This window comes from Nilaparvata lugens, chromosome 6 (assembly GCF_014356525.2).
Source record: "Nilaparvata lugens isolate BPH chromosome 6, ASM1435652v1, whole genome shotgun sequence".
Taxonomy (NCBI): Eukaryota; Metazoa; Arthropoda; class Insecta; order Hemiptera; family Delphacidae; genus Nilaparvata; species Nilaparvata lugens.
In genome coordinates, this window is record NC_052509.1 from 47,644,816 (window position 1) to 47,659,845 (window position 15,030).

The 15,030-nt window shown below is 32.8% G+C and overlaps 1 protein-coding gene across 2 annotated transcripts in view; it reads right to left on the bottom strand.

The window, feature by feature from the left end:
* LOC111058432 (aryl hydrocarbon receptor nuclear translocator homolog) overlaps positions 1-15,030 on the bottom strand; it is a 183,708-nt gene that overhangs the window by 164,333 nt on the left and 4,345 nt on the right. For both annotated transcript variants that reach the window (XM_039430951.1, XM_039430952.1), the window contains exon 2: positions 1,505-1,602. In XM_039430951.1, coding sequence (XP_039286885.1) covers positions 1,505-1,599 — 95 coding nt within the window. In that variant the 5' untranslated portion in view covers positions 1,600-1,602. The remainder of the gene's footprint in view (positions 1-1,504; positions 1,603-15,030) is intronic.

Below are 15,030 nucleotides of genomic sequence, written 5' to 3' on the forward strand. Positions count from 1 at the left end.
CTTTGCTATTTTACTTTTCAATTTTGCTACTGTACATATTGTGAAGTTTTAAATACTGTCTTGTTAAATGTTTCACAAAAGTTTATCAATTTAACTACAGTGCTAATCACGACTATCATTACTCAAATAATGTACTTTGACTACTTGTACTTTTACTGACTGTTTGTACTTTTACTCAAGACAGTACTTTGTTGATAGCATCAAAATGTAGATTTCTGTTCAATTATTATGCATTTTCAAAATTACCAGACAATTAAATGATTGGAATATCTCATCACTCCTATCCACATTGTATCAATCCTTGTATTTTCTTAGTTACAGTGTCTATTCTTAGATCAAAGGACAGTATTGATAGCTATGTTCAGAAAAATGGAATATTCTCTATATACTATAATTACATGTAAGAAGCAATGGAATGTTTCAATTGAAACATTGCTGTGAATCAAACATAATTAAATGAAAATAGCTTCATGGAATAATTTATAAATTGGCATCCCATTCACGAATATATAAATCCATATCATCACGTACACTTATGATATTATATAGGTACATTCCAAAAGTTACTTTGAGCCCCATTACACCTGCATATTTTTTATAAGGTTACCGAATTATCTATTTTGTCGTGTTAACAATCAGAATGTTTATGGCATGTGGACTTGCATATAAATTATATCAAAAAACCTGATACAGGATACAAATAACAGCCTTTCACTTATCGTAAACAATCGAAATTTATTCAATTCATAATTCATATTTAATGATATTTTTGAGTTGTTTGAAGAAAATGAGTGTAATAGGAGCAGTTAACTCTATAAACATGAGTGAGTGTGATGAATATGAAATGAGTGTATTGAGACCAGTTAACTATATACTGGCAGGATAAACATAGCCTAAAATCCTTAAATTTTGACCAGATAGACACATTTTTGATTGGAAAGCTAGACACAGATATGTACGTATCAGGAGGGACACTTTTTACCTTATGAAGAAAATATGCAGGGTAATGAGACCAATTGACTGATCAATGTGTTCACGGTTGACTGTTCACTGTTCAATGTGTCAAATCCATGCATAGTAGCAAAGAGGATGAGTAGCAAAAATAGGATTTATTATATTTTCTTTGATAGTAGAAATGAACAAATAGTACTTTGAACATTACTACTTTGATAGTAATACTAAACTACTACTACACTACTTTGATAGTTTTGGGCTATAATGCCAGTTGTTCCCACACCTGTATGCATTTTTGTGAATAAATAAAATGATAAATGATAGTAATGCATAGTAGCAAATACGATAAAAATAGGATTCATTCTATTTTCTTTGATAGTAGTAATGAACAGAAAAAGTGATTTTAGATTTGAAAAGGAGTATGGTTTGTGATTGTGAACAGCCGAACCCAACATGACAGTTACCATCTATGACAGTGCAAGAAACTTGTGCGAAAGAAAGTATTTATAAATAGAGGAAAAGAGGTGCGTTGCGTATTGACGATGGTTACCTGGGCAACCGTTGAGAGGAGGGTCCTGAGGAGGAGTCATCGTGGTCAGGCTCACTCTCGGCCTCCTCCTCACCACCACCACGCGACTCTTGCATCTCCTGCACGCACACACACACACAAACACCAATTAAAATCCACAGGTCACCGAGCAAAGCTCATCTAATTACTACATTCTCGAAAATAAGTCTAGACACTTGCAAAAGTTACTGCAACACCTGAAAATACAATATTATATTATATTGTTTAGTTTATCTCTGTCAACACACTTGCACTATTCAAGTACTACTCATTAGAATTACATTGGAAAGTAAGAGAAAATACAGTTATAGAAAGATTGGACACTTTAATAAATTGTGAATTCATGTCATATCATTAAAAGAAAAAAGTGTACCAGTTGATTAAATTCTCTCTACAACCAAATACATAAAAATGAAATTTCTAAATATATACGGTAGATTTTCCATGATAATTTAGAAAAGTACGCATAAAATCTTTGTTGAACATACAGCATTACGTCATACATCATACAGTATTAATAGTAGACTACATAATATATTTCTTTGTTTTCAAACATACTTAAATTTCTTTATTTTCAATTTAATTATTTACAATGCAAATGACACTAATGTAATAACATTGGTAGATAATAAGGTAGTCCTTGTGCTATTTTTCTTCCAAATTTATAGGTGACAAAGTCCAAGATAAAGTTAAAATTTCACGTGTACAAGTTTTATAAAATTTTAGTCCAAAATAATCATGGAAAAATATATTTAATGTTTTATTATGACTTGTCTATGAAAAGATGTATCAAAGGGTACTACAGAGCTCAATTCAACAGAAAAATATAATATATTGTTTAGATACAATAAAATAAATACAGCCTTGGTATAAATATACGATTACAAAACAAGTACGTAGAAATGAATGTATCACTCAAGTTTCTGAGTGAGATAAATCTGTATGTTCAAAAAAGATTTCATGATTTTTTTCTAAAATATCATGGAAAATCTACTCACTTATAAATCTATTCTATCTGCTTATAAAGAGGTGAGCAGCACGTATGAATTTGGTGTCGCTTTACGTTTATGCATTACACGTTCCCATTAACATTGCATTGGAATCCAGTTCTAATTTCCCATTATCATTTAGAAGAGTAAACATCAATCATTTTTCAAACAATGAGTCATTTTACATAAATTTTTATTACTGATACCATCTCAATTTGGATCAATTCTATATTACACCACCCGAACTTCATCATACTGACAAAGTGATATGGACTATAAATTACTTACTTTGTAACTCTATTATAGTTAGAAGTTGGATATTACAATAGAATAGAAAGAATGCTTTATTATTCAAATTCAAACAATGCAATACACAAAAAAACAAATTTACACCGTGATTAAACAATCGCCAACCGAGTTAACATTTGATAGGCCTACAATCGAAAACAGGACTCATGAAACCAGATGCTATTCGAAAAAAGATACATTGAAGGATTGATAAAAATCATGGCATAAGAGCGGCAAGGGAAAAAGGATTGGATGGAAGACCGTCTGAAATAAAAAAAAATCATCATCACTGTGTTAGGAACTGAGAGGTGGGCTGTTTTGATTGGCTGAAAGGATGATGGAAAACTGTGGATAATCCGGCAGAGAGGGTAAATAAACACTTTCCAAAGAGAAAAGGGGTAAGACCGAGAGCGCTCAATTGAAAACGTAACAGGAAGCTGATCGATTGAAGCCGGATTTCAAAAAGAATAATAATTCAAAACTCAGATTTACGAGGTGCAGTACCAAGTGCATGTTTAATTAATATGTAGAAAACCCTTGTGTACATTTTGTATATGGTTTCTACTGAAGGTGTATGTTATTGCCTGTATAACAGGTATCTAATCTTATTAGAGAAGATTTGCATTTGCAAATAAAAGATGAAACAAAATGAATTGATTGAAATGTGAAGTGAAGTTTCATTTGAATTCAATCAGATCAGAAAACCATGAAGCATGAAAATATTCTGTTTCATAAAACAAAAAAGATATACATTAATTTGGCAACAAACTCTAAACACTTCCTAAAATCTAATTAGAACAATTTTCTTCAACTGTATACAGGCATTCCTTGGCTATACCAAACAGTATGTAAAATTACTTCACTTATATGAGAACTACAAGTTTTATATTGTTTTTATTTATTCAAATAGTATGTATATTTTATCGTATAATCTCTCAATGCTTGAATACTAATCCATAAATTGGAAACATTGAACGCGTTTGTGAATGAGGAGAGGTGCTTTTTTGAAAGCTAATCCCACTTAACTCTCAAAAGCTATTAATTTGTTTACGTTGCGTTATATTTATACAAAGTGGAATTGAAATGTTGCATAGTGCAATTAAGACAGAAAAGTAGGATCAGTCCGCAGTTCTTTTTATAATAACATGCTAAACAAACTTATAAATGGCACAAAATTGACGTCTTCGAGAGAACTCTGTTTAAACCCTATAATTATCAAATTGAATTGGACTCGAACAAGCCCGCTGTTTGTCCCAATAAACATGATTTACATCATTTTTCTAAAACGACTCATTAGCGAACATTGACTTCTTGAATTAGTGATAATCAAAGGTTTGACCAGGAAAAGTAACACATCATAAACATTCTTTCCTTGCCAGAGAAATTCAACTAACGGAAGGTCCTGGTTAAAATCACATAAAAATGTTGCTTTTGATTTGATCTTCCGAACAAGCTTTATGATTATGATGTTGAACAAGACAAAATTTAATATTTTTCAACTCCAAGTTTATGTTTGGTATTTCCCGCTTTCTTTAAAAGCCATGGCATAAATTTCAAAGCAATAAACTCTTTTACACTCACGATTCAACTTGAATTGATTTCATGTTGTTCTGTACACTAATGATTATATGACGTGTATATCAATCATGACATTTTTAGGCATATAGCTGCTGAATGTGGTTGACCAAAATTATTAATAGTAGAATTAGTTCATTAGTAGCCAATATCCAAACACATGTACGGACATTATTTCAAAGTACTTTTAGAATACAACCAAATCCATCCAAAGACAAAAGCAATTCAAAGACCCTTTTTCCCGCAATTTCAAAACTTTTTCACTGGCTTTTCATCAATTTTTTATCTTCTTCGTCATCAAAATAATCTTCGCTATTTCTCGATTTCTATAGACGTAGATAAACTCATTTTTATCGGTATTTTTTAATTTGTTCAGAAATTGAAAAAAATCCACACAGTGACATCCATGTGTTCGCCCATTATCATTGAAAATAGCTTCAAAACTTATCCTAAAAGAACATTGCAATAGCATGGTAGAATGAAAATATTAAATCTATATATTTCTAAGACCTGGCAAAGGCTTTTTTCGAATAAAGAATCTATCGATCTGTAGTATATACATCAGAAAGTTTACCAGATTGAATTCTACTTATTTAATTACAACTAAGTTCACTTTGAAGACTGAGGAGACCCCAATTTTAAATCAAAGTTCATTCCTTGCTGCTCAAGGCATCCAACACAACAAAGTTGGCTAGTTTGGAACATAGTTGCAGCTGTCAGCGATTAAAACAATGTCCCGGGGGAACTTATGCAGCAGGAACGCAGCTGTGTCAGGCGGGTTGCATCTAGTTGGCATGCAGGCGCTGTCATGAATTGGTTCAAATAGTTGGCAGTCGAGTTAACTGCGAATGTCACGCTCTGTAAATGGTCTCCGACAATAATTATTAGCACACTAAACTGCAACACGAATCTTATTCTAAGCTGTCAGCAACCTGAGAAAGTTCTACACGTGCTGTGTGATCCAAGATAGTGTCGAATCAAATTTAGAATTATTCTTGGTGGAGTTGAGTTTTACTTGCAAATTGCATTATTTCGAATCAGATTAGAAGTGCATTGACCTGAAATGTGGATGGATTTCTTTTTAGTGTTCATCAGGTTCCATTACTAGCGTATTCAGGTTTATAGGCAATCAACTGACGTTGATACTACTGTTTCCCCTTGCGACATTAAATGCAAATTTTGCAGTTAAAAGAAACATCACGATATTAGACCCTAGATATGAAATTATACAATCTTCATTTTGAAAAATGTATTTTTTCACATGCACTATGTTTTCTACTATGTTTGTAGCTATCAACATATTACTTCTATCAAGGCAGATAATTATAATGTATTCAAATAGATTATGTAATCAAATTTCTATCTATTGATCGTGAATAATCCGAATCGACAGTTTAATGGGCGAATTGGGCATCCAGCCCAATGAAATATCACATTGACTTTTTCTTACTAAATTATATGCCTGTTAATCCTTAAAAATATGTGATTAGTAAGTCCTTCTTATTGATTTTTCAGTACGAATAGGCCTATGACGCATAAAGTCATAATAAGTCGACGAAACCATAGAGATGATGTTTCTACGATGAGATAATATTACAATCGCATTTTCAATAAATAATAATCTTGAAATAGAAGAAACCTTCATTAAATAACGTTGAAGTTTCGTGAACACTGTTTCAAGAATATCCACCATAAGATTTGGTCTATATTTGTTAAGAATGTTTGTCCGAATATTTTATAAATTCATCCATTCTATGGGTGAAATTGAGCGATAACCACCCTAATGCAAGAAAGTGATGATGAAAGCTGAAAAATGATAATGATGAGAGTATCGGAGAATATAGGATGCTGAAACTGTGATCTCATTGCAGAAAAGAAGACTTTAGTTGAATAAAAAAGCCATCAAATTGAAGTAATTATGAAGTTCAACCGGAAAATTCTAAATTACTTTTCTCGGAAATGCAGAAGGCATGTTTCTACAGGCTTAGTCTAAAAAAAGTGCGAATTCTCTTGATGAAGAGGTAACGAATCGCGAACTGCATTAATTTGCGGAAGGACATTATAATTGGCTAAGCAGCTGCTAATCCAGGGGTTCAGGTGTCCGAGTAATAAACTTGACTGTAACCAGATTTCAAGCTGGCCGCTATTTCAAGAAAAAGGCTCGTGACATGCTGCTTCAGGTCAAATAGGTCAAATTAGGAACACTTTATAAACCTGTCTACAAACTACACATCTTGATCAAGGAGAAATTACCTCTCATACTCTATCTTAAACCACCCCTTTCCTTTCTTCCATGAAGACTTTGAATATACAGTATATGATACAATTTTTCGAACAGCATAAACACGTTCCCGAAGTCAATAATTGGTAATCCGATAGAACTTCACTGCTCTGGAAGCTTGTTGTTTGTGCATTATGAACTATCATGCCTAGAATACTACAGTAGCATGTTTTAATCAACTTCGACAGATTGCAAGTCTAATGAACTTTTTTCATCATTTGATCAGTTCCTTTTCATTTCAGGATTCACACAGACTTTCCATAAACTTTCTTCACACTTTTTAACTCTTCACACTTTTTAACTCTTTCCACTTGATATTGTTTGCTGCTGGGAGATCGATATGTTAAATTATTCGTAGTTTTATTTCTATCATCCTCTTCACTTAAGAGACTAAGGGATTTATCAATCAACCTGTTCCGGTACCCATCTCTTTCTTGGCCTTCCTACATCTCATTTTCCAGTAGGCCTATAGTTTTGGACTTCAAGTGGCATTCTCCCAGGTGGCATTCTATTCAAATGACTGCACCAGTTGCGTCTATTTAAGTAAAGTTCATCCATTCATATATTTTATTCTATGCAGTTGCATTCTAACACTGTAAAGTTTAACTGAATAGAATACTGAAAAATACCACTGATGAATGATTTTACTCCACTGGAAGCCGGCTTTTGACAACCAGTGACATGATGACAACACGAGAGGAATGAAAATGGGAATGAATCATAACAAGTTCACAAATTTCAAGGAAGAGAAAGGGTCTTTGCTTCTGGGACTAAGCTCTTCTTAACAGGTGGTGGCTGGGGTTCAACACACAAAAGTAATGACGCGCTTATCTGTGGGAAGAGTGGGGTGGGGTGGGCCCCAAATACACTGTAACAGGAGCTCTCTTTGTCTCCATTACGGCTACATAGATATACAGTACATACATTTTACCTAAAGAAGAATATATATAGGCTCGGAAGCAATGTGTGATTTCAGTTCCAGCTGCATATGGAACTTCCCGGAAACATGTATCTGCCTATGTGAAAGCAGAGCACTGACAATCTACCTTTTGACAATAAATTAAATAAGCTTGGTTGCACGTGTTTTACTTTTTTAATTAAATAAATAACAATAGTAATTATTAATTATTATTATTCAATAAAATGTATTTTAATATTCTGAATAGGAGTAACATTCCATAGAACAGCCTTTATGCCTTTCTCGGGGGCGCGTCAGTCCAGACCGACGACAGTCGAGGCCTGCGACCTGTCGTTTGCCTCGTTTGACATCGACCCCCTTTCTCGAACGATGATTCATTCCTAGATTCATTTTGCATTTCCTAAACAGGTTTACAGCTTCATTTCAAAACGGAAAAATGAAACAGAGAGAGGATATTATAATTATTAAGATGACGAGGAGAATTGAAAGAATTGAATAAAATGACTGCCTTTATTAAATCCTAGGAGGGCGATGTTAAGGCGCAACCGCCCTTTCTTGAAAAAAGAGAGGGATTGATTGATTACCTTTAATAGGAGGGAAAGAGAAAGAGAGTGAGAATAGTATACAGTGATGTAAAATAGGCATAAAATAGAGTGAGAAAACGGGCAAGAACAGGAATAAATGCAGTGCATGATACTCAATGACGTTTTCAATTCAATTACGCATCAATTCTTCAAGGTCAAACCGGAAAAGCACTGAGAAAATTGCATTCGTGTTTTATTGCGGGGAAATTCTACAACTGGACGATGACAACCTATTATCAGTATGACTAATAATACTCACAATGTCCGCAGTTTAACAAAACTATCATAATCGGTCATTTTCAACTCTATAATCAAGTATCGAATGTAATTAGGCCTATATTCTATACTCTCTGTTTAATATCGAATGAAATAATTGAATCGGAAACAAGTTTTCTAGTTTTTAAATAATAAAAAAGCATGAACTCGTTATTTTCATAGGAATTACTTCATGACAAGATGATATTGCAACACTGTTTTTCCCAAACTACTAATAAAATTGATTAGTTTCATTGTGTTATTATAGTTTTATGATTGCCTACTATCAAAAGTCATTTCCATTGTGCATTCAAGCTACTATTATTAATCATTTTTGTTCAGGTATCTGAAAAAACAGTGTACAAACGGATTAGAAGGAAAAAATTTTTACAAAACGTGATTTTTAATATTTTTACTATGCAACTAGTTTAAATTCAAATGAAAAAAAAATGAAATTATCTATGAGTACTCGAACAATTCTCTTTTCTTTAATCTTTTTTATTTTCTTTGTATGAATGTTGTACGAATGTGTGCCATTATAATTGATTCCGTATTACATTTTAGCATTGAGCATTACCTTCTCCATAATATATTGGTTGAAAATAAAATTCTAAATGATTAATGCATGTGAATTAGTGGAGGATATCACCAGGGTTAACTCGTGTTTTCTAACATGCGGTGAAAATATTACAGTTTTGCATCAAAATATTCGTAGTCTGAACAGTAACTTTGATTCCTTTTTACTGTACATAAACTGTTGGAAAGTGAAGCCTGATATAATTGTCCTATCAGAAACATGGTTCCAACCGATAAATGATGCGAACCCTTATATTATTGATGGATATGATAATTACTCCACTGGCAGTGATATAAGTAGAGCATCAGGTATCATGATATTTGTTTTGTCTAGCAGAGGTTTTGCTTGTTCGCGAGATGAATCACGGATTGATGGAGCCGATTCTATTTTACTCACTCTGAAAAAATCCAACTTCAAATTTAGATTATTGAGTTTGTACAGATGGCACTCTGTTGGATTAGATGTTTTCCTGAATAGTTTGAGCCATTTTCTGGAGAATCTAGGATATGAAGGTGACTCAATGATTCTTGGAGACATTAACATTAATATAAATGACTTGAGTAGTGCTGGGGCTTTTGATTACATGGAAATCATGCATTATTTCAATGGCTACCAATCACTGATAGATGTAGATACTCGTGTAACAAACCTTAGCTCAAGCTGCATTGATCACATCTTTTATAAATCCAAGTTTTAACAGGAAAATAATTCAGAGTTCAGTCATTGAATCGCTGATTACTGATCATAGAGCTATATCGGCTTCATTGTCTGTGTCTGGAGAACGGACCGGTCATGCTACTCCCATAGTTAAAGATATCATCGACGTCAAAAAAATTGACGGACTTGTTGATGGAGCATAATTGGTGTGACTTATATGCTTGCGACAGTGTTGATGATAAGTTTTCTGTGTTCATGGATAGTCTGCTGGCGTATATAAAGCAGTGCACTCGTTCAAGCCAGAGGCTTGTCAAAAATGTTAAGCGTCTAAAACCGTGGATGACAGATGAGCTCTGCCTAGCAATTAAGCATAGAGATAAACTCTATAAAGCGCATAGAAAATCTCCCCAAAATGAGAGATTAAAAGCTAAGTGCTTGGCTGCAAAAAATAACATAAATAAATTAATAAAAATCAAAAGATTAAATTTTATTCCAACTTGAATACCTTTCCTGTAAAAAAACAATGGGAAATTATAAATAATCATTGCAGTAAATCAGTTTCCAAACGAAAGTCGATCCATCTGCATTGTGGAGATAATCTAATAACAGATGGAAACGTTCTGGCTAACAAATTCAATGAATACTTCATAAATATATCTGATGAAATAGTTTCTTCAATACATGACCCAGATGAATCCATGAGAGAAAATCATGATAGAAAATTTAAAAGTGATTTTATCCAAAATTCTTTTTTCTTAAATCCTATTAGCTATCAAGAACTACTAACTGAAATAAATAAATTGAAAAATGGAAAATCTCCAGGTCCTGATAATATTTCCTCCAGTTTAATAAAATCTATAGCTTATGCTATTGTTCCTGTTCTTTGTCACATTTTTAATGCCAGCTTTTTGAATGGCCATTTCCCATCAAATCTAAAAACAGCTAAGGTAATACCTATTTTTAAGAGTGGATCGAATAGAGAAATTTCAAATTATAGACCCATCTCACTGCTTTCAGTGTTCTCAAAAATTCTAGAGAAACTTTTTAAGAAAAGATTAATGAGCTTTTTCAATAAAGTGAACTATTTTAATAGAAAACAATTTGGATTTCAGGAGGGCTTGAACACAGAATAGGCATTATATAAGTTTATGTCAGATATTTATCAACACACCACATAAAAATAGAACATCTGGTCTATTCTTGGACATCCGAAAGGCTTTCGACACAGTTGAACACAGCACCTTGTTGAATAAGCTTCATGCTACTGGTGTCCGTGGTGTTACCAACATGTGGTTAAAATCATACTTGATGGATAGAAAGCAGTATGTGTCTATTTCGGGTTGTGATAGTGAGCTGACAACAGTTAAATACGGCGTTCCACAAGGATCCGTTCTGGGCCCTATATTGTTTTTAGTCTACATAAATGATTTGTTTTCCCACACATTTTTTGGATCAATTACATCTTTTGCTGATGACACAGCCCTAGCGTATTCTGCTAAAAATGAAGAAGAACTGCATGACATGATGCAGCTGGATTTGTTTGATTTGCGATGCTGGTTCAACTGTAACAAACTAGCACTAAATGCGAGCAAGACTTCCTATATAAACTTTTCATTATCATCACCATTTAGTTTCACTGATCCTGTCAGGTATCATCAGGTCGGTTGCAGATCTATGAGTTGTGACTGTGAGGTAATTCAACAATCTGACTCTATTAAATATCTTGGGCTAATATTGGATCAAAGTCTAAATTGGGATTTGCATGTGAATAAAGTAAAAGGGTACCTCTTATACTTGGTTAGGACTTTCTATCAACTGTGTCAATTCTTCCCTGTAAATATTCTTCGTGTAATGTATTTCTCTTTCTTCAATAGTAGGCTGGAATACGGAATCTCATGTTATGCATCTACCTTCATGTCTCATTTTAAAAATCTTATAGTCCTACAAAAATCAATTGTTAGAATAATGTTTGGAGCTAATAGACGAATGCATACTTTCCCAATATTCAGGTTTTTTTGGAATTCTACCTTTCAGATACATGTATGTACTGAAAGTTTTATCTTTGTTTTATAAAATGAGTGGGGATAGGAATCAAATGGGGAATCTTGAACAAAATCAGCAGATAACTAGGCAAACTACAAGGATGCTAATCAGACTCCCCAAACCAAATAGCACTACCTTCCAGAGATGCTTTTTATTCCTTGGACCTAAATTCTTCAATATTCTCCCAGATGAGATTAGAAAGCTACAGAATCTCAAGAAATTCCTAAAACAGACGAAGAGTTGGCTATGGCTTCATTCACCATTAGAAGTAGAAGACTTATTCAAAGTAGTAAGCTGAGAAACACATGGTGCTAATATCTAATCCATTATTGAATATGAATTTCAGTGTAGTATGGTCTTTTCACTGTAGTTACTTCTGTATCCTTTAAAGTTTAACCTTTGCTTTGAGCTTTGATCTGCAAACATTGTTTTATTTATCGCTGTTATGTCTCATCTTTTATTTTTCATTTTTTCCCCTCTCTTGTCATGAATTATGTTGAAAAAAATTATACTGGTGATTCTTCCTCCCATTTTTTCGCATTTTTAACTACATTTCATAATATAAGTATATTTAAAGAGAGGAAATGCTACAATCAATCAATAAAATTACTTGATGATGGTGATTGAATGTGTGTGTGTTTGTGTGTGTGTGTGTGTGTGTGTGTGTGTGTGTGTGTGTGTGTGTGTGTGTGTGTGTGTGTGTGTGTGTGTGTGTGTAGGCTTTTTTCTCCTCCTATATCCGATTAAACCTCAACTCCTGCTCACGGACAAGTGCTTCATGAAGCACTTTGTGAGTAGTTATTGTTCACATTAATATTATATTATATACTATTACTTACAATCTATTATTAAATTTTAGATGGATTATTGTTGTATTTGTCAAGCTGGACTCTATTTGGTTTCTGTATATGTATTTATGAGTGTGAATAAATTTGAATTTGAATTTGAAATTTGAATTTGAAAATTAGCACTGCATTTTCAAATTCTTTTTCTTAGATAAATCCCCTGTAACTATAGATATAGATTTTATTGAATTATTATGTTGATAAAACACTAGTCATGCCTGTGCAGTTGAAAATCATAGAAAGAAAAATTGATTGATTTTATCATACCCAGTACTTTATTAATGTAATGAGGTCTTGGAAAATGGTCTGCAAATAGAAAAAGATAGGATTACTGCAAAAGGGGTTCATTATCAATTAGAATACGCATATTTATATGACAGAATAAAATAAAAAAACACACCAATAAAAAAACATAATTTCAGATCGCAGTTTTATCTTTTGTAATTACAACAAGGTAACTAAACTTACAACTTTTATACCAAGAAATGAAATATGTAATTCCCGAGTCTTCAAGTAAGTGCTATGATAGAGTATTATTATTGTGATAATGGATTACTGTGAATTACATAAAGTGCATGTCAGAAATCTGAAGTTTATTGAAAAATATACATAATTATTCGTTTCTCTGTATTATAAAGAGGAAAATATTAAAATTTGTTTGTAATATATAAATTTAGAACAGATAATTTCCTTCTTGAAAAAGATAAATTACTGAAGCATCCATCCATGAAAATTAAGGGTTCATCCACTATCCAGCATAGAGGCATTATAAATTGTTACAGTACAGTATAATATTGTAGTTATATTTAGTGAATTATCATTAAGATGAATCAAGCCTGCAATGAATCAAAAATCCTGCTAAGATTCACTTACATGATCAATACATGTATGATTTTTTAATAATGAAAGGACTTTGACTAGCATTTTTTGCTAATTATCTTTTGGACAGGAGTTGCCTGAGAATAAATTGTTATATTTTATTAAGAAAAAGGTAGTCACTGATGATTGTCTCAATACAAAAAGTAATCTCAAATTTTTGTAAAACTACTCACAGTTCAATGTTAACTTATAATTTCGATCAGGAAATATGTATTTCAGCACAGTATATGTTCATTGGAATATTCCATGAGATGGGGAAAAAGTTTGGAACTGATATGAATCTTCACCTGCACTTCAACTACAAACCACTTATTCCTTGAGCACTTCTCTGTGGAAGAACTCGACCCAATTTTGTCAAAAAACATTCACTGCAACAGTGTGATTCAATCAAAATGTGGAGAGGCGAGTTGCTAGCCATTGCAGAGAGATGTGGCAAATAATACAATGAAGGCAAGGTACCTCTCGAGCTATTCAACAGTTAGTGCCGATATTACAATGCATAGGTTGAGCGAGTGAGCTTTGTAATTATTGGATTTGCTCTTCAACGTGTCGACTAGAATCAAATACACCTGGACAACAATGCATTCGTAGCTCTGTATTCATCACATACTGGACAAGTGGGACTCTGTTCTATCCAGATACACTGGGGAAATAGCGATGCCAATTGCACGATGAATGCACAAACCTCATACACAATATTTTTACAAAAGGGTATTAGCTGCACATGCACAGAAATGGGTCCAAGTAGGTCAGCTCAAACAAATGTACCATCGAATTTGATTCAGTATCATGTAAATCCAGTCTATAACAGGAAAGAGCGACATCAATTCCGTTAATAATTTATTGCACTGTTTAATAAACCAGTGTATATCCTAGCTAGCCAAACTGATGAGATAAAGAAATTGTTGATCATCTAGTAAATATTCCAAATGTTTCTAATTATTTAAAGAACATTATCACAACAAATTATTGGTCAACAGATATTGGAAAATTATTTTCCAGAAAGAATATTGATTTATAATGAAGGATACTTATTTATTGAGGTAATTTTTTTCTACAGAAAATAGCGCTTTGTTTTGGTATTGAGGATTCTACATTTTTCTTCACTTGCTTTTTCATAGTATTTCAATTGATTCTATCCTGAATTTTGTATTTTTATTAGCATGTACTTGTATTAAAAAGTTCGGTATCTACCTATAAAATTTTATTAACAAACAGTAGTAGTTTGGATCCATAAGAGATGATTTAAAAAAAAAGACCACTGGACGTCAATCCATTTTCTCATGGTTTTATATCCAATGTACACAATTATGAATTTTATAGAGTTCCAGTGTTTTTTTTTTTTAAGAATTAAGTCGATTTGTAAAGATATGGCTGTGCAAAAGGTCCTATTTTTATTTAATGCGTATGAAATGGTATACGTTCACTGTTCAGATCAAAATGAAGAGAAGCTTATTACTTCTACACGAGTGAATGAATAGTCAACACGAGAATAGACTCTCTAATGATGGAAAATACAATCTGAAAAGATACACCCACATGAATTCCATCGGGAAATACATTTCTGATTTATTTCATCCAATTTTATGTTTATTTTCAATAGATGTTTTTCACGG